Source organism: Vigna unguiculata, chromosome 5 (assembly GCF_004118075.2).
Source record: "Vigna unguiculata cultivar IT97K-499-35 chromosome 5, ASM411807v1, whole genome shotgun sequence".
NCBI classification, from domain to species: domain Eukaryota; kingdom Viridiplantae; phylum Streptophyta; class Magnoliopsida; order Fabales; family Fabaceae; genus Vigna; species Vigna unguiculata.
The window spans coordinates 10,132,934-10,152,588 of record NC_040283.1 but is presented as its reverse complement, the minus strand read 5'-3'; the positions used below and the strand labels follow the sequence as shown (position 1 = coordinate 10,152,588).

The 19,655-nt window shown below is 26.5% G+C and overlaps 1 protein-coding gene across 1 annotated transcript; it reads left to right on the top strand.

The window, feature by feature from the left end:
- The first annotated feature begins 3,553 nt into the window (after positions 1-3,553).
- On the top strand, positions 3,554-15,854 carry LOC114185419 (GDSL esterase/lipase CPRD49-like). The gene is made up of 7 exons (XM_028073133.1): positions 3,554-3,692; positions 14,288-14,435; positions 14,631-14,708; positions 14,813-14,953; positions 15,034-15,116; positions 15,205-15,348; positions 15,434-15,854. The coding sequence occupies exons 2-7, from the start codon at positions 14,325-14,327 to the stop codon at positions 15,645-15,647; spliced, it is 771 nt and encodes a 256-aa protein (XP_027928934.1). The 5' UTR covers positions 3,554-3,692; positions 14,288-14,324; the 3' UTR covers positions 15,648-15,854.
- Positions 15,855-19,655: the final 3,801 nt, after the last annotated feature.

Sequence of the window (19,655 nt, the reverse complement as noted above, 5' to 3'; positions counted from 1 at the left end):
AAACACTAATTATGGTTAAATATTTATTTTTTTTAAATATTTTTGTAAATACCCGCGGTACCCGTGGATATCCGCGGATATGCAAAAAGTAGGCGGGTACCCACATAACGGATACCCGACGGACATAGGTACGAGTATGGGACAAATATTTATCCAGTGGATAGGGTACGAGGGAGCTACTACTCGTACCCTACCCGCCTCGTTGACATCCCTAATTGCATGCATTCATCTCTGAATATCTAAGGTAGGCTGATTCATGTACAAGCCTAAACTTAAAACTATTTTTGAAATTAATGATAATATGGAGGTATTTTACTAAATTCAATTTAATGTTAAGATCTATTAAATTTGAAATTGTTTTATTATTATTATTATTAAGCTATAATAACTTGTATATTGTTTTTGAATAGAAACTACTTGTGTGGCAATTCGAATGACAACAAAATTTGTAGCTGGGAAGAATGGATGGAGTTATGATGCTTGAAAAAAAACAAAACAAAACTCTGGGAGACGGAGGCACGCACATGTAAATATGGAAAATGCTAAAAGAGTCCATTTCAAGGTACTTTAGATTATCAAATTATACAAAGTATAAAATTATTTTGATACTAACTAAATCTAATAAATTATATCCATGTTCTTTTTAATTGGTTGGTATCCATTGGAGTTAAAGTTTTATTATAAACATGGTATAGTTAGTGTCAACTCTTGTCGTTCATATTTCTCCTTCTTCTCCTCCTTTTTTTCTTATTATTTCTCTTCCTCTTCCTCCTTCATCTCCACCTCCTCTAACTCTGACCGTTATTGTTATCGCACCTCTGCATCACGTCATACTTCCACGTCGCCAGTGAGTCATCGTCGTCATTGTCACCACCAACTCTTGCCTTCTCTTCCTTCACTTCCTCTATCTCCTTATCTTCTTTTTCTCACTCATATTTCCTTAATATAAAAAGTCTCATCAAACTACCCATACAATATGTCACTCAATTTATCGATGGACAAATTTGTCAGAAATTAGGATTATAATTTATCGACAAAATTCACCGACAAAACGAACCGTTGGATACATTACCAACAAAAAATATCTGTCAATAATACAAATTCTAATTTATCGATGAATCTAACCAACCAATCTTACAAACAGATTTATTACTAACAAAAATTTCGTTCAACAATTTAAACTCTAAATTAGTTTAGTAAAGATCATCAATTGAATTTACTTACGAATTTATTTTCATTAGTAAAATTTGTAAATAATTATGAAAATTTTATCAATAAATAATATCATAATTCTTGATTAGATGCAAAGATAAAATAATTTGACAAAGAGAGAAAAATAAGGAGTTTTATTCTGGTTTGTGTGAACAAGAGGCTAGGCTTAATTCTTGATCAAGTTCCACTAAATTTGAATACAAGTATTCCATATTATATTTTTAGGTTGCAACATGAATATTTTTGTGGTCAATCTTAACTTATGGCATAAGTATCATTTTTTGGAATCACTCTTGACTTATATAACATGAGTATTCTTTTGTTAACTTATGGCACAGGTATTGTTTGAATCATTATCATCTACTTCTTTTAATGAAAATCGATTATAAAAATATAATATTTATTTTAATTTAATTTTTATTATACATTTGATTTTTTTCTGAAAAGAAATATGGACAACAAAAAAGTGTTATTAATTTCTTAAGAAGCTTGCGTAATTAATTGTGAAGCTCGACGGCCGATTGTTTTTCCACACTTTCTTGTGTAAATGTGGGTCGGTAATTAGTTAAAATTTTACAAATTTACTATATGTTAATAATGGATTGATTAAGAAAATATTATTTTACACAAATTAAATGATTATATATTCTTACGGTATAACTTGGTTGACATAATGGTTAAGCACCTTGTACTACATTAGGAAGATGTTTCGTATTGATGGGAAAGTCATTCCTGGCTTGGTTTGTTTGATTTGAAATGAAATAGTGAGGTTGTTTTTAATTAGGAAAATATTGTGAAAATATTAAGGGATTTGAGATGAATGTTAGTGAGTGATATGATTGGTTTGATAGATTAAAAAAAATAATGATAAAATATTACTATTTTAACCTTGATCATAAAAATAAATTAAAATAAATTTAATTATTTTAAATTATGTTAGAATGAATTATGAATTATTATTTAAAGTAAAAAAAAAAACTAAAATTGATCAAATTATATTAAATTAAAATGATATTGGTATTAATTAAGTCTAAAGAAATATTGATCATCTGTATAAATAAAAAGAAGTAATAATTTAAATTTAAATACTTTTTTATAAAAATGTAAAATGTAAAGATAAGGTAATAAAATAATTTATTTTAATACAAATTAAATCAATGAATAAAAAATAATTATAAAACTTTATTATTATTTATATTACTATTATTATTACTATTACATATGTTTTTTTTTATTTATTTATTTATTATTATTATTATTATTATTATTATTATTTACATTTCAATTCACTTGTGTCATGCTTCTTTCCATGTACACATCTATTGGAATCTTAACTTCTCCTTTATATATTCTTTTTCTTTTGTCTCACAAGAGGACAATTTTATCTTTCATTCATTGGCGGCCAACTTTATTTGGAAATCTTCACACAAGTAAGAAGTTCAGAAGTTCATATAAACATTTCTCTCATTTCCTTACAAATCACACATACAAACAACTTCTCCCCCTCATCCATCCATATCAACTCACCCAAAAATAAGGAGAGACTAAAACACACTTAATTTATTAATTAATCTAAAACGTTTTTTTTTGTCATTAATTTTGTAACTTATTTATTGGACATACATTTAATCATTTACTATTTTTATAATTATTCAACATTTATTCGATAGTCTTATTTGATATTTTATATAGTTATAATTTCTTTTTTAATATTTGATAATGAAGAAAATAAAATATTATGTTTTATTATAATTTTTATTTTCTATAAAAAATTATTTAATTAATATTTAAAATAATAAAAGGATGATACAGGTATACCGATTCTCAATGGGGAAGAAAATGAAAGTAAGACAACAAAATTAATATTGGAGATGTGGACAATTTTTTATTTTAAATATAAGGATAAGATAATCAAATTTGATCTTATCTTGTCTTCTGTCATATACAAGTGACAAAGAAGGTTACAACTCTGATCAGGTTATAATTTTCAATCTGTTAATCCACTTTTATTTATTCCTCTTAGTTTGCTAAGTTAGCAGGATGAAACATATTAGATCACTAGAATACTTTTTTAATTAAATATTAAAATAAAAAATTAATTTAGATTTTTTTTAAGGATTTAAATATTTTTTAATAATATAATTTAAAAAATTAATATTTATAAATTAAGTTTCAATTATTATAAATAATAAAATGATTTAAATATAAATATATCATTCATTGTGCCCTTTTGTGGAATTAAAGCAGAAAACAAAAACTATATTTCACTATCCCTCCTTCCAAATCATTGTTACAAAGAATATGAACAGGTGGCTAATATAATGTTTGAAATCCAAAACAGGATATTGCTGAGCTAAATAAATCTCATCCACACTTTAAACACATGGTGGCTCAAAATGAAGAACAAACCACATGAGGTGCCTGTATCATAATGAGATATCAGAATACTGAGAAGGTCGAAGGTTGTGTTTGCCACCAAGGTACTTTTCTTCTTCTCATTCTACTTTTTTCTTTCTTTGTATACATAAGATGTTAATTCATTACTTAAGATCTTAATCCGTTTTGTGATGCATGTTGGAACCATATTGTTAAATATACATCTTAGACATATTCTATCTAATTTGAATTACTATGATAATTGAAACTTATAATAATAATTAATAATAATAGAATATAATTATGAAATATGAGGGAAGGTACAAGGTAAATGAAGATATATAATTGTTAGGTTTATAGAGGGGTATCACTGGAGAGAACAAACACCGATAAAACATGAGTTCAACTATATAAAGTATTGACACCACTCTCAACCCAAAGTCTTAAGACAATGAATTTATGGATTTTTATCTTTGTATAATGCTCTACTTCTTCATTTCTAGTCAATGTGAGACTTAGACTCGCTTGGATTCCTAACAATAATTCACATGGATCTACAAAAACAAGAATGATGAGTTTTTGACTGTTTTTTAATCTAGTGGATGTTGATATGATGGTATGAATGATTAAGTTGTTTCGTGAGATTAAAAGAAACTTTACAATACTTACAACGTAAAAGTTATCAATTTTAAAAGAAGATTCATCATTGTCTAGAATTGCAATCTCATTTTCGTTGTAGTTACTTTACATGAAAATGGATAATATTTTACCCCACATGGAGTAACATGGTGGAAGAGGTTTGAAGATAGGTTGAAGAATCATAAAGGTGCCTCTTTGGAATAATATGAGAAAAATATAGTATAATTTTACTTTAGATTTACAAAAATTCCTTTTTAAACTTATTGGTGTGAATAGAGCATAATTTCAATATAAAGAAAGTCAGTATTCAAAACATAGTTTAAATTTGTAAATAATTTTTCCGTTAGAACTAAAATCCTTCTTTTTCACGTTTTTTGTAATGTGTTTTAATTTATTTTTTATATTGTGTTTTGTAACACATTTTTTTCATTTTTTTCATTTTTTAAAATTTTGTTAATAGCATGTTTTAAGGGTATTATGTATTTATTAGTTTTTATGATATTTTATTATGTTCAGCTTGGATTTTTTATATATATTTTTTAAATTACTTGGATATATTGTTGTAATTTTTTTCATAGTTTTAGATGATTCAGTTAATTAAAGACGTTAATTATGTTAGTTGAATGTAATTTGGGAATTTTAAAATAATACCAATAAATATATGTCTTTCTTATAATATAGGAAAGTAAATTTATAAATTACGAAAATATATATTATAAAATATATTTTTCACTGGTTATATGGATAATTTCTCCCATTTTACAATACATTTTTTTCCTTCTTAAATTGATTTATTCATTTTGCTATAGTATGACTAGTACTCAATTTATTTAATTGTTTACTACACATTTAAAGGTTGAGACTAAAGTTTGGGTATGTACAAGTAAACCAATAATACTCATTTTGTATATTTGGTGAAACTAAGGATGGATCCAGAAATTCAAGAAATGGGTGGGGGACTCAAAAGAAAATAAAATTTAATAAAAACAGTCACGATAAATAAATATATGATATCTCTTATTTAGGTTATATATGTCATTCCTTTATATCATACACATATAATACTTTCGTTTTAATATATAATATAAAATATATAAATATATAATTTATATTCTTTTTAAAGAAGGTGGCCAAGGCCCATGCCAAGCAAGTGTTTGTAGTTGTACATTGGTCAATAAAGTGTTAGTAGTTGTAGCTAAGAGAAACATACAACACTAATGTGAGAATAAGGTAGTTGAAGAGTTTCTCTTTACAATAACACCACTAGTCATTTAAATTAATTGTGTATGATATCAATATTTAACAAATGAAACTTTGATTTGTTCTCTAGTTATTGTGTTAATATGTCACACCTTAACCAAACTTGTGCATGATAATGGATAAAGAAACAATTATCTCGTCAACATTACAATACAAGGAAATTGGATTCGAAACATAAACTTACACTCAATTATTGCATACATCATATGACATTTAGATTTAATGAAAAATTAAAAATAAAAATAAAATTTAGATTTCAAGAGACAATTGAATAACATTTGGTATTTAAATCTATTTACTTACGGCACATATTAGCAGTCCATGACAAAACAGTTACATAATTTCATTAAATATATTGTTACAGGTTATGAAATGAAACAACTAGCTTTTCAACTTTAGTTATTAGTTAGAGATAAAAATTATGACAAACTATTTTATGGAATAAATCAAGTATCATTAGAGAAGTGGAATCAAGCATTTCATGGAGGAATGAGATACAAACATATGACAACAAATCAGGTAAATATATGAACTTTGCTTAAAAGATAACACATTTTTTGCCTTCTTATGTTCTTGTTAAAGAAACATTTGAAATAACAAAATCTTGGTTTGTGAAAAGAAGGATCAAGATAGAATACATGTTGCGAGCAAGATATCAATACCTTACTTAGAAAAAATGAACAAATATAAATCATATGTCATGTCCAATTGTATAATCGACAAAATTTTGAGTTTAATTATCACAAGATAGCTCCAACTTGGTTGATGACTTATATTATACACAATTAAATTAAATTATTAGTGGTATAATTGTGAGGATTTTCAAACTCTTCAATTATACCTTGTCTCATGTCATTACGTCATTATTATTTGTTTCTATTACTTCTTACAACTATTAACATTTATTGACCCAATGTACAACTTACATATTATTTACTAAGTTCAATTTTATGTGGTCTGAAACAAAGATTATTAGTCTATTTATATAGATCTAAACTTTATTTTCAACTTTAAAATACATCATAAATAATTAGAAAAGTCAAATAAATCAATTCAAAATATTCTTATTATCAAAACAAAAATTATAATAAATAATTAGCTATAAAATAATAAGATATGCATTTTTATAATATTTATTTCATTAATTTATTAAATTTATTTTATTACAGCAGAAACATATATTTTACTTCTATTGTTTTTAATTTTTTAGAATTGTCTTTCAATTAGCATAATTAATTTCATTTATCATTAAATTATCTAAAATTATAAAAATAAAAATTACAACAATATATTCAAGTAATGTTTTAAAAAATATTTATAAAAAAACACATCAAACGCGGGACAAATTCACAAATAAATAATAAAATGTTTTAAGAACCCAAAATTAAAAAAAAAATTGGAAAAAATTGAGCCACTAAAAGCGTGCACCAAGCACGAATTTACAATATTTAAAAATAATAATAAAACTGTGTTTCTAAACACCAGTCTTGAAAAATAATATAAAAAAAATCCTTAAAAATGGACTAGTAAACACGATTTAAAAAATAAAGAAGAAACATACAATTTCTATAAAAATAAAAAATTATGAACAGTGACATATCTTGAGATAAAATTTAGAATGTCAAAACAAAAGATTAAGTATATTTTTTTGTTTCTGAATTTTGACGCCTGAATTGAAATTTGTCATGGTCTGAAAATTTAAAATATTTTTCACAAACTTTACAAATAAATGGATATAATTCTTTTAATTCAATTGTGTTGAATTTTTTTATGTATCAAACGCTTCCCTTGTATATATTAAAGTCGAAACGTGTTAGATAATGTAAACAATTCAAATGATAACATAAAACACATTTAACAGTGTGACATCCCATTTAATAGATAAATCTAATAAATAAAACATCGCACACAATTTATAATATATAAAAGATCATACGACAAGGAGTATATATGTGTCAACCATTACAGTTATCCATGAAATATACGAGAAGGACGTTCACGCACAACACACATGCCATAAACAAGGTTCGAAACAAAGTAATTTAAACTTAAAATTTGCTCACAAAGCAATTAACACAATAAGGCAACAATGCCCTCAAAAGGCGCTCCAAGGAGCAATATCCGACCAAAGCTTAATTAGACTGCAACATTCCCATCATCACTGCGATCACTAGGGGTTTCCATATTTGCTCACACCAAGAATTTAATGATTATTGAAAAAAGGAAAAACCACATAAGAAGACAAACACAAGCAAAAAGGGTAAACTAGAGTAAAAGAAAATTTTGAACATGTTATAGTAAGCATATAATTAAAAACAGACCATAAACATGCAAAACAGTAGGCATACAATCATATGAAGCAAGCAAACAGGACTCTATGACTCAATTATCTGGATACATATAATAAGATCAGATTCACTGGATGTATGCACTTGTGGTGGCCTCTACTGCTCTATAGAGCCATTGCTAATGAGTTTCACCTTACCATGCACAAGGTTAGCCTTCAATCATCTATTCGGCCAAAGACTAGGGTCTTCCGCTACTCTTATCACTTGAATCAGTCTGCTCTACGTGAGACTAACTGATTCTTTAGAGTTTCAAGATGCAACCTTACTTGAATCCTTATCTAATTATATACACTACAACACCACCATGAAATCACAACAAGTTTCTATGAGTTCTCGCTTGAGCGAGATGATTCATCGCTCAAAACGAAAGCTCATCGCCTGAGCGAGAGCTCGAGCAAAAACCAGGGCGAGCTTCTGTTATTCTCGCCTGGGCGAGACAAGCTCGCTTGGGCAAAAACAATAGAGTTCTTCCTGCTCAACGCATGCAACCTAGAAATCAATGTAAAAACATACATGCAATCATAAATCAAGCCATAGAAAAGTGTCAAACCAACATGCAATCGACTCCACATCACATAAACGCCAATCCAGTACAATTTAACACCCAACTTGAGAAAAACCTAAGAAAATCATTTTTAAACTAAGATTTCTAGCTCCCCTTACCTGGATAGATGCTAGCAAACGAAGACAGACACTCAACAATGAGCACCACAGTTCCAGGAATACATATTAATGAGCTGAAAGGTGCATACAAGAATGAAGATAGGGTTATAAGGATAAACCCTACATAGAACTAATGCACTCAAGCTGAAAAAGGAAGAAAAACCCTAAGGTTGAGTGTTCAACTTACTTGGGGAAGGAACATTTTTGTTTGCACAGAGGAGAACTTATTAGTGCCCTAGCCCAACTTCTGAAAGGAGATAAAGAGAACATATGGTTTAGCTACGTGAGTGACAAAATGGAATTGAAAGGGCAGTTAAAAGGGGTTCAAGGGATACCAAATGGGCTGACTTGGTCCTTAGCACTTGGTCCGACCCAAACCATTTTTAAGACAAAAAAAAGGGTCTACAGACACTTTAACAAAATTTAACGTAATTAGGTTAAAATGATTATATCAATTCATATTTTTTTTAGATTTAGGGATAAAAATATATGAAAGTTTTGATGTGTCAAACACATTTTCTAACGTATACTCAAGTTGAAATATGTTAAACAATGTAAACATTTCAAATGATAACATGAAATACAATCGATATTTTAAAAGTATTTAACGTAATTAAATTAAAATGACTATATCTATTTATTTTTTAAATTTTGTGACAAAAATATATTAAAATTCAAGATAAATATATACACTAAAATTAGAATATATATATATATATAGAAGAAGAAAAATATTGACCCCTATCTTTGCTCTGACATCCGTCATTAATTACGAAAATATGTTTTTAACGCAAAAGAAAAAAAGATATATATTTATAAATCAAAATTATAGTTTGAAATACGATTTCTTTCTTTTTAAAGTAGGATTTGCTATTAATAAATTTTTTTAAATCTGTCTATGATGTAATTCCACCATCGGCATTTTGAATCATATGATATGCCATTAATCTAGAGGAAAGAGAAGAAATCTCAAACGTAAAGTCCTATTGCCACTATTGTACTATAGCTGCCTCTGTTGTCCACGTGATAGCCCCGTCTCATCAATTTCTCACACTATTGGTTCAAGACACGTCACACAGCATTAAATCAATTTGTCAGGCTATTATTGCTCACTTCATTTACATTAAAAAATAAATAAAAATATTTTGAATATAATTTAGCTATTTTAAATTAAATTTAAATACTAATCATAATAAACTACTAATATACACAATAACATATAATTTTAGAAATCAAATTTTTAAATATCATTGTATAAAATAATGTTTTTCATAACAACGTAAATTCATTAAAAAAAAGAGTGTAGAATACGACGAATATTATATGAGCATGTTGATCACGCTGGGTCAAAATCTATGAAAATTGTTTGTATTTAAAAAAGAACACATGTTATCAAATTTATTACAACTCATGGATCTTGTTTGCCAACTCAGACACCTTATTTGCCAACTCACACACACCTTCTTTGACTAGTTAGATTTTGTCGATGATTAATGAAATGTTTTTCTAAGATTCATTCGGTTTTAACGATATTGCTTATTATAACAAAATGTTGGATGATAAACATTATGGTTTGTATATACGGCCCTTGATAAAGTTACAATCCCAAATAATAATTTCCGTAATAAACGTTAAAATCCACATGGTGTTAGCAGTTATTTTATAAAATTATATCATACATTGACTACCTACAAAATTAGAATGGGAAAATATAAGTTACAAAATATAGACAAACATCATGTACTCAGGAGAGTAACAATAGTGTTGTCGGTCTTTAATGTTTTAGTGAACGAGGTAATGAAATTTTGATTGTATAATTAAGTGTTAATTAGGAGTTTGCACTTAGTTTGGTCATCGATTTTAAATGATTATATCAGAGTTAAATATGATTATAATTTTAAAATTTAAACATAAAATTAAAATTTTTAATATTTTAAATTTTTAATATTTTAATTTTTAAAATTTTTAAAATAAATAAATATAATTATTTTAACTTAATAAAGTTAATTTTTTTATTTTAAATGATATTCTATATTAACATTTAAGTTAAAATATGTAAAATAATATATTAAAATGTGATTTAAAATTTAAGAAAAGTTAATTAAATCAAATTAAGAAAGTTATATTTATTATTTCTAAAATTTGATATCAAAATTTTGAAATAAAAATAAATTCTAATTTTATACTGAAATTTAAAAAATAGATTTAATTTAATATCTTAATATTTTAATATCCACATGGCTGAACGGTGGGAGTCATAGAGATTTGGAGTTGAATAAAAATAAAATTTTTTATTAGATGACACGATGAGACCATGTGTGGTTCATGTGACTTGATTTGGTTGATGAAGCATATAAAATAGATTATATAATCTTAAAAGGGTGAATTGAAATCAGATCTGTTACACCGGCTGGTAACATGCGTTACTGCTGCCGCAACTACTCGCAATAAAGTCCAACATTTCTTGAACTGCACATTTCAATTTGCAGGAGGCCCACTTGTTTGCCTATTTTCAAATGGGTATATTTGGAGTATAAATTTAAGAGAGGAAGAAACACCACTTTTCATCTTAATAAATGTTATTTAATTTGATTATCCTTTAAGTAAAACAAATATGACACGTAACAATATCCTACTCTTATATTTATTTCTATAAATAGTATATTTAAATATATTAGTATATATTTTTATATATAAGTAAGTATAAATGTTGTTATGCTTTTTATGTCTTGGAGAGAAATTATATTTTAAGCCCTTAAAATATATTTATTTCTTTTATATGTTAAAAGAGTCTATTATGTACATTAGTACATTATTATCGAATAAAGATAAAACAATTTTATAGTATATAAATATGTATAAATTTCACCTCACAAATCAGTTGTATGTGATTGAATTAAGCTTTAAATTTATTTCTTAATATGATATTATAGTTATTGGTTAAAGTCTATCCTATCTGAGTTTTGTGTTTGTTGTTAGTCATATAGTTTCACCTCCTATTAGATCGTTATTAGATCATCTATTAATATAACTTTTACATATGAAAAAATTTCGTAGATAAAATTTTTTAAAATAATTTATATATATATATTTTATGATATTTGTTATCTACGCCAAATTTCATAGGTAACACTTTGTAGAAAAATTTTCCATCAAAATGAGTCATGGTTACTTACGAAATTTTCGTACGTAATCTATGAACTATTACATTATCTACGACTACTCTTTGTAGATAAAATAAAATTATCTACGAAAAGTATTTCGTAGATAAATTTTTCTAGATAATAGCCAATTTTCTTGTAGTGTTGATTTTAACCAAGTAAAAAAATATTTACTTCTATCTTAGACATCTAGTAACAATTTTATTATAGTATAAAAAATAATATATATATATATATATATATATATATATAATTTTTTTATAAATATTATTCAATCCATTTTGATTTTAATAAAAGATATTGATATTGAGTGAACACGAATATAAATATGAGTAATATTTAATTTTTTAAACTGGATACAAAGATGGAAACATACATGTATTTTATGTTCTCATTTCCAAACTCATCTCAATATCCATCATATTTTAAAACTAATAAAATATCTTTAATTTAGTATAATTAAAAAACTTATATTAACTTTTTTAATACTTAGTTTCATAACTTATTTATAAGACATATATTTTATCTTTTTATTTTTTTATGATTATTTAACTTTTATTCAATTTTATTTGATATTCTTATTTGATATTTACACAATTATAATTTTACCTTGATATTTAATATTAAAAATATTTATTTTTTATATTGTAATTATTTTTTGTAAAAATATTATTTAATTAATTTTAAAAAAATAGAATGGATAGAGTATAGGTATAAGTAAGATGTGAATGAAAAAATAATAATTATGTCTATTAAATATAAATATGAAGATGAGAAGCAACATTTATTTTGAAGACAAATGAATATTTACTTTAATCTTAAAATAATTAAATGCCTACCTGTTCCACCCAATCATCACCTACAACTCATTAAAAGTTGTTACTTAATGAAAACTCAACAAGTCTAAAGTGAACAATAGTTTAGAACTAGTAATTAACTTTAATTTTACTGAGAATTCATATCAGAATATTAACATCTCATATAAGGGCTGAAGACTTTTTAGCCTCCAGAGTTAGGCTTGTTCCTCTACATCCAAAAATCCTATATCATGTAAAAATTTGAAGACAAAAGATGCATAATTTAATAAATTCTCATCTCTTAACCTACTGAAAAATATTTTAAGAAAAAAAAAAGAATGGAGTCCAAAAATGCCAAACAATCTTAAATATAATAGTATATTATATAAAATATTATTTATTAAATATTTTAAAAAGGCATTACTAAAATCGATTAAACCTTACAAAGTATAATTCAGCAAATTTAATTTCTTAAACCCTAACCAGTGAAAGATTCTCTTACACTAAACAGGATTAGTGGGATTGGATCTAATTTTTAGATCGAATCGGATTAGGTATAAGAATGATTTAAAAAAATATGTTAGTTCGATAATTCTTAGAAAATATACAACTCTATAGTTTTGTTATATAAATATAAAATATTTGAGTACACAAAATATTTATTTGTATATAATATGAGTAGTTATCAAATAGTTGTAAATGGGTCGAGAATATACTAGTAGTTATTATCAAACCTAACATGTGTACTACTATTATTGTATGAAGGTTAGGTACCTGCTACCCTCGTAAAAAACGTGTATGGACTTGAAAGGAAAAGACGTCACATTTTTAAAGCATTGCTTTGAAAACTTGTACTGGATTAATAATGAATAAAACAGTGACATAAAAAAAAACAAAAAAACGACAAATTTATAATTTAGTTTTAAACTAAAATACAATAGATAAAATGTGCACACAATCAAAATATTAAAAGCACACAATTTTTCAAAACAAAAGACTAAAGAGTTCTGCTTTAGAGTGTGAATTGAATAGACTAAAGAGACAAAACTATATTTGATTTTGTAATACTGAGATTGTGAATTTTTCTGAAAAGATGTGCGATTTACAATAATGCATTCCTTTGTATGACATGTAATATTGATTCTACCAAAAAGTCTCTTGATTCAATAATTGAAAAGCACGTCCTAACCAAATCCAATTCATGGCCATAAAAAAGAAAACAAAAAAAAAAAAAAAAAAACCCTGAATCTTAGAAACAATACAAGGATTTATTTATCTAACTTAAACAAGTTACCTTGTCAACCTTTTTTTGTCTCTTATGGAAACCCCACTCCACATGCACACAAAAGGTCTCTTTACATAACTATTTACTTTAAGGCTATACAGAAAGAACATCTAAAGTGAGAGTAACACTAAAAAGGGCCTTTGATGAAGAAGTAGTTGTTTATGCATTCTTATTTTTTCAATTTTTGACGTGATATTGGTACCAGCGTGGACAAAATAAAACAAAGACAGAGAGAAAATAGACATTTAACATTTCAAATTCAATTTGTATACGTCAATCTGAAAGGATTTATTGGGTGAAATTTTACTGCATGATATATAATTAATTCATGAATGAATGAAAACTTATGTACACATAGTATGGAAATGAATTGAGATTAAAAAAATAAGTGGAGACAGTGAAGGAACCAATAATTGATCTGAATTTTCTCCTAAAAAAAGGGGGAAAGATTAAATAAAAAAGACTGGAGGATTGAGAGGTAGGTAGTAGGTAGGTGATGAAGTCAATACATATATTTTAGTCCAACGTATCTCACTGCATATTCAGCGTTCAAGGAAAAAAACAGAGAACCAAACAGAGAGCCATGTCAGGAACCTCGAGGCCTCAGTTTGTTCTGTTTGGTTCTTCCATTGTTCAATTTGGTTTCTTCGGTGATGGTTGGGCTGCTAATCTCGCTCACTTGTACGCTCGCAAGGTACCTTTTTTCTTCTTCTCATTCTTTTTACAAGGTTCAGATCACAACAACAACGATGCATTTTGCTCAAGGGATTTTGAGTTGAATTCAACCCTTTTTAGAAAGTTTCTTACTTGTATGGTTATATTATGTATGTCACCTTTCTATTTAATGAAAATCAGTTTTACGTGAACCTTAAAACCCCTTTTGGCACAGGCTGATATAATCAACCGAGGATATGCTGGTTGGAATACAAGGCGAGCTCTGCAGGTTCTGGACAAAGTTTTTCCCAAGGTATATTCATCGTTACAAAATCTCCGTTTTGTTCATTGGAAGATGATATTGCGATCTTTAAAAACATCATGCGATTGATTCCTCTGTCAACTTGTTGAATTCAGGATGCTCGTGTACAACCCTCACTGGTTATTGTCTACTTTGGTGGCAATGATTCTTCGTTCCCTGACCCAACAGGATTCGGTACTTCTGTGCCTCTCGAAGAGTATCTCGAGAACATGAAGAAGATCATTAACCATCTCCAGGTTTTTATTTTCTCTCTACCCTTTTCTTCTTATTCTCGTCGTCACTGCAGAAGCTTGACCCGTTTATGAACGATCGGCAGAGCCTCTCGGACACCACTCGCATTATTGTACTCAGTGCTCCTCCCATCAATGATGAAGCGCTTAACATACAATTTGCAAGAAGGTGGTGATTCAAATTTTACTTCATTGTTACAAGTAGTAATGGTGACATTAGTTAGGTTAGAATTTGACTAATTGTTGGAGTGAAACAGCAATGGGAAGCCATCGAGGACCAATGAGACCTGTCGAGTGTATTCAGAGGCGTGTTTGGAACTGTGTCAGGACATGAACATTAAGGCCGTTGATCTATGGACTGCTCTTCAGAAAGTGGAAAAATGGCAAGATGCTTGTTTTATGTAAGTGTAGCCTCGTATTGAAAACATTGAAGTATGGATTTTTATTGTGTTGATGACGACGATGATGTTTTGTTTTGTTTTTCAGCGATGGAATTCATTTGTCACCGGTGGGAAACAAGGTGGTGTTCAAAGAGGTGTTGAAGGTGCTGAAAGAGGCAGATTGGAAGCCTAGTTTGTATTGGAGATCGATGAAAAATGAGTTCGACGAAGATTCGCCGTATGATCCATTTTTTGATGATGGAAGACCGTACAATAATCTTTCGAACTGGGTCCTCCCTGACAACGACTACTGGGATTAGAATCATGTATCGTAATTTAGTGAATTGTTTGCAGAAGCCTTGAAAATAAAGTGCCATCGTAGTTTCCTTGTGTACCATCGTAGAATGGAGGTGGAGTTCTCTGTGGTTTCTTAGTGTATGAATGTAATGAAGTGTTGCTTGAAGTTTTGCTCTGTTCTTTAATAAGTGGCTTTAAATAAAGTTGTGTATCTTCTTCCATCTATCAAAGCCTCTGTTGTTTTACCAAGTAAAATCACTGATAATAGCACATAACTATTGAAAAATGATTCATTTATACAATATATGATATGATAAGAAATAAATAAAACGAAAAAACAAGTTTAATATAATAAGTGTACATAGAATCAAGATTTATGTTAGGCTTAATTATTATTTTGGTCCCTTAATTTATTGGGTTGGTTCACTTTGGTCCCCTTATTATTTTTGGGTTCAATTTGGTCTTCTAATTCTTTAAAAGGTTCAATTTGGTCCCTGCTGTTAAGTCAACTTTAACACCGTCTCCGTACATGCCACGTGTCATTTTGTGGAATTTTCAATTTTTTATTTTTATTTTTATTTTTAATTTTTTAATTTTTTTTAAAAAAAATTTAAACTGCCACGTGTCACCTTATGGTTGTGACACGTGTCATCTTATGATTGTGACACGTGTTACTTTGAGATTTTTTATTTAAAAAATGTACTGCCACGTGGCAGGTCACGATTGTGCCACGTGTCAAGCTAACATTTGTTGTTTTCAATTTAGTCCCTCTATTTACAATTTTGATTCAATTTAGTCCCCCAATTTTTTAAGATGATTCAATTTTGTCCTCTCTAATTTGATACCAAATTAGTAATTAAGCTTAATTACAACTTATATATACATATTAAAATAATTTTTATTATATTTATAGATTAAATTACTCCATCTAACTATTCAAATTATTATTTTTTTTTACATGTATAGAAACTTTCAAGTGTAAAAAATTACAAGTGAAAATTATAACAAATGAAATAACATGAGTATTTAGGGAGTGATTTGATGTACAAATGGTAAAAAATTATTTAAACATGAATGTATAAATTGTAATTAAGCTTAATTATTAATTTGGTCTCAAATTGGAGAGGACAAAATTAAATCATTTTAAAAAATTGGGGGACTAAATTGAATCAAAATTGTAAAAAGAGGGACTAAATTGAAAACAACCAATGTTAGTTTGACACGTGGCACAATCGTGACCTGCCACGTGTCACAACCATAAGGTTACACGTGTCACAACCATAAGGTGACACGTGACAGTTTAATTTTTTTTAAAAAAATTTAAAAAAAAATTTAAAAAAAATTAAAAAGAAAAATAAAAAAAATTTGAAAATTCCACAAAATGACACGTGGCATGTACGGAGACGGTGTTAAAGTTGACTTAACGGTAGGGACCAAATTGAACCTTTTAAAGAATTAGAGGACCAAAGTGAACCTAAAAATAATAAGGGGACCAAAATGAACTAACCCAACAAATTAGGGGACCAAAATGATAATTAAGCCTTTATGTTATAAGGTGTGTACAAATATACTATGAATTCACATACTTTTTTAATTGGTCAAAATAAAATGTTGGAATCTTTTTAAAGAAATAAATTGAAGACATTTATCACTTATGAAATAAGTGTTATTTTTACCATAAATCGTTACATACCATAAATTTTATCACAGATTTTTATCAGACATATTTGTCCCATGAATTTCTCTCAGCATATTTTCCCTTAGGATTTATAGATTTTTTTCCTATCTAATGTTCTTTTTTTTTTGTTGAATGTCAAAATTCTAAGTCATTTAGATTCTTAACATTAAGAATACTTTAAAATATGTGACTTCAATAAACATTGATAAAAAGTGCGACTTAGCTGTTGGCTTCTATAGCAATGGTTAATAAACGGATGTAGAATTTTCTATCGTACACAACACTAGATTTTAAATAAGAAGTTTGGAACTTACATAAATTTTATAAACGGGTTAATATGTTTGATGAGAGGAAAAAGTTTAATTTTGAAGAGATGAGAAATTGGTTCTAACTACAAGAAAGTCTAATCAAAATAGGTAAAGAAAAGTTAATACTACATATTCTAAAACAAGAGTGCTGATCAAAAAAAAAAAAAAATTCTAACTAAAAAATTATAATAAGTTTTAGAAGTCTTTTGTGGATTCTGAAATGGTTTAATATGATCATTGAACTTTAGTTTTCAACTAATATTTGATTTCTTTTTTCCCATCTATATATTTACTTAATTTTTTATCATAATAATTTTTTATTTTTTTTTATGTGTGTAACATATTTTTACCATTATTTTAGTATTGTTCCATATATTTTTTTTTAATATAATATTTATGATATGGCAATGAACACTAACATAAACTTATTGGAAAACTACATAATATAAATATATATATATATATATATATATATATAAGAAAAAATAGAGAATTATATATTTCAAATTTATTATCATATTTCTAAAGTTTAATAAAATTTAGAATTATTCCAAATTAATGTGTGTACAGAAAAATTGATCAAATTATATCAATATAAGTTTTTTTTAATGTTAATATTTTTAAAAGGATTTTTTTTTGTCAAAAATTAAAATTCATTTAATGTAACATATTTACAACTTTTTTATAATATAAACTTATTTAAAATTTCATTTACAAATCAAAAGTGACACGATGTATATTTCTAAAACTAAATTAAGTTTAAATAGAATTCAACATAAATAAATATGAGTATATAAAAGATAAATTATGTTTTGATATTCTGACAACTTACTTTAAAAGTAACATGATTATTAAAAAAAAATTATTTTTGTATTTATAAAAAGAAATTAAAAATAAAAGATATATATATATATATATATATATATATATATATATATATATATATAATAGGAGTGAAAAAGAAATTTAAGTGTCAAAATATCATAAAACATTTATATGAAATTAAAAGTTTGAAGTTTAGGTTTCACAAATTATAAATAAAATTATATTGATACTTTTTTTTTCTATAATTTCAGTAATATATTTATAAGAAAAGATAATAAAAAGAAGATTGGTCAATTAAACACAATATTTAATTTTTGATAAAAATCAATATCATTAACAATGTTTAATATAATATTCTGAGTCACTAAAATGTATGATCCATTTGGATTATATATTTTTTTAATACGTATTTATATTTAATTTTTCAAAATATTTTATTAATTTTTACCAACGAAATATTTAACAGATAAAAAATTAAAATTATATTTGTATGATAATAATAATTTATAATTTTTTATTTTGATAATTTTTAATATATATAATTTTAATTTAGATATGTACAATAATAATTATATATTTATTAATGTTTTAAAAAAGTTTTGTAAAATTTTTTATGTATTTTATTATTTTTAAAATAAACATATACGGAAGATGGTAGCTTCAAACTTAAGATATATTTACTTTATAGTCACTCTAATTAATCTATCAAAATCAGATTCTATTTTGTTGTGGTGTGTGAGAGGCATTATTGAGGCACATTTAATTAGGTCAGAGACTGTTGAATTTGGTTGTTCACTGTTGAATGTGATTTTTATGGTGATGGTCGTTGGGTAGCTACTCTTCCTTATTAACTCCCAAGTACTTTCTTGTCTTATTATTTTTCTTGTTCTGTCGAAGGATATCATCAGACATGGGATCTTGATTTATTGCATATGTTTTTTTTTTTTTAATTCAAGACTAGAGTGGACATGGTATTTTAAAACCCCATTATAAAATACAATCTGAATTTAAATAATTGGATTAAAAACAAATTTAAATTCATCCTAACAATTACAAATTGGAACTAGACTTTGTTATATGCTTTGAAAATTATATGCAGACATGACCCCCTAATTCATAGATTTTTCTGTAGCAGTCTCAAAAGATAAGCAGTGTTATGTGGTGCTTGTAGTTTCTGAATTGAATCATAAAGTGCATTGGGTGCTATTCCTATATAGGAA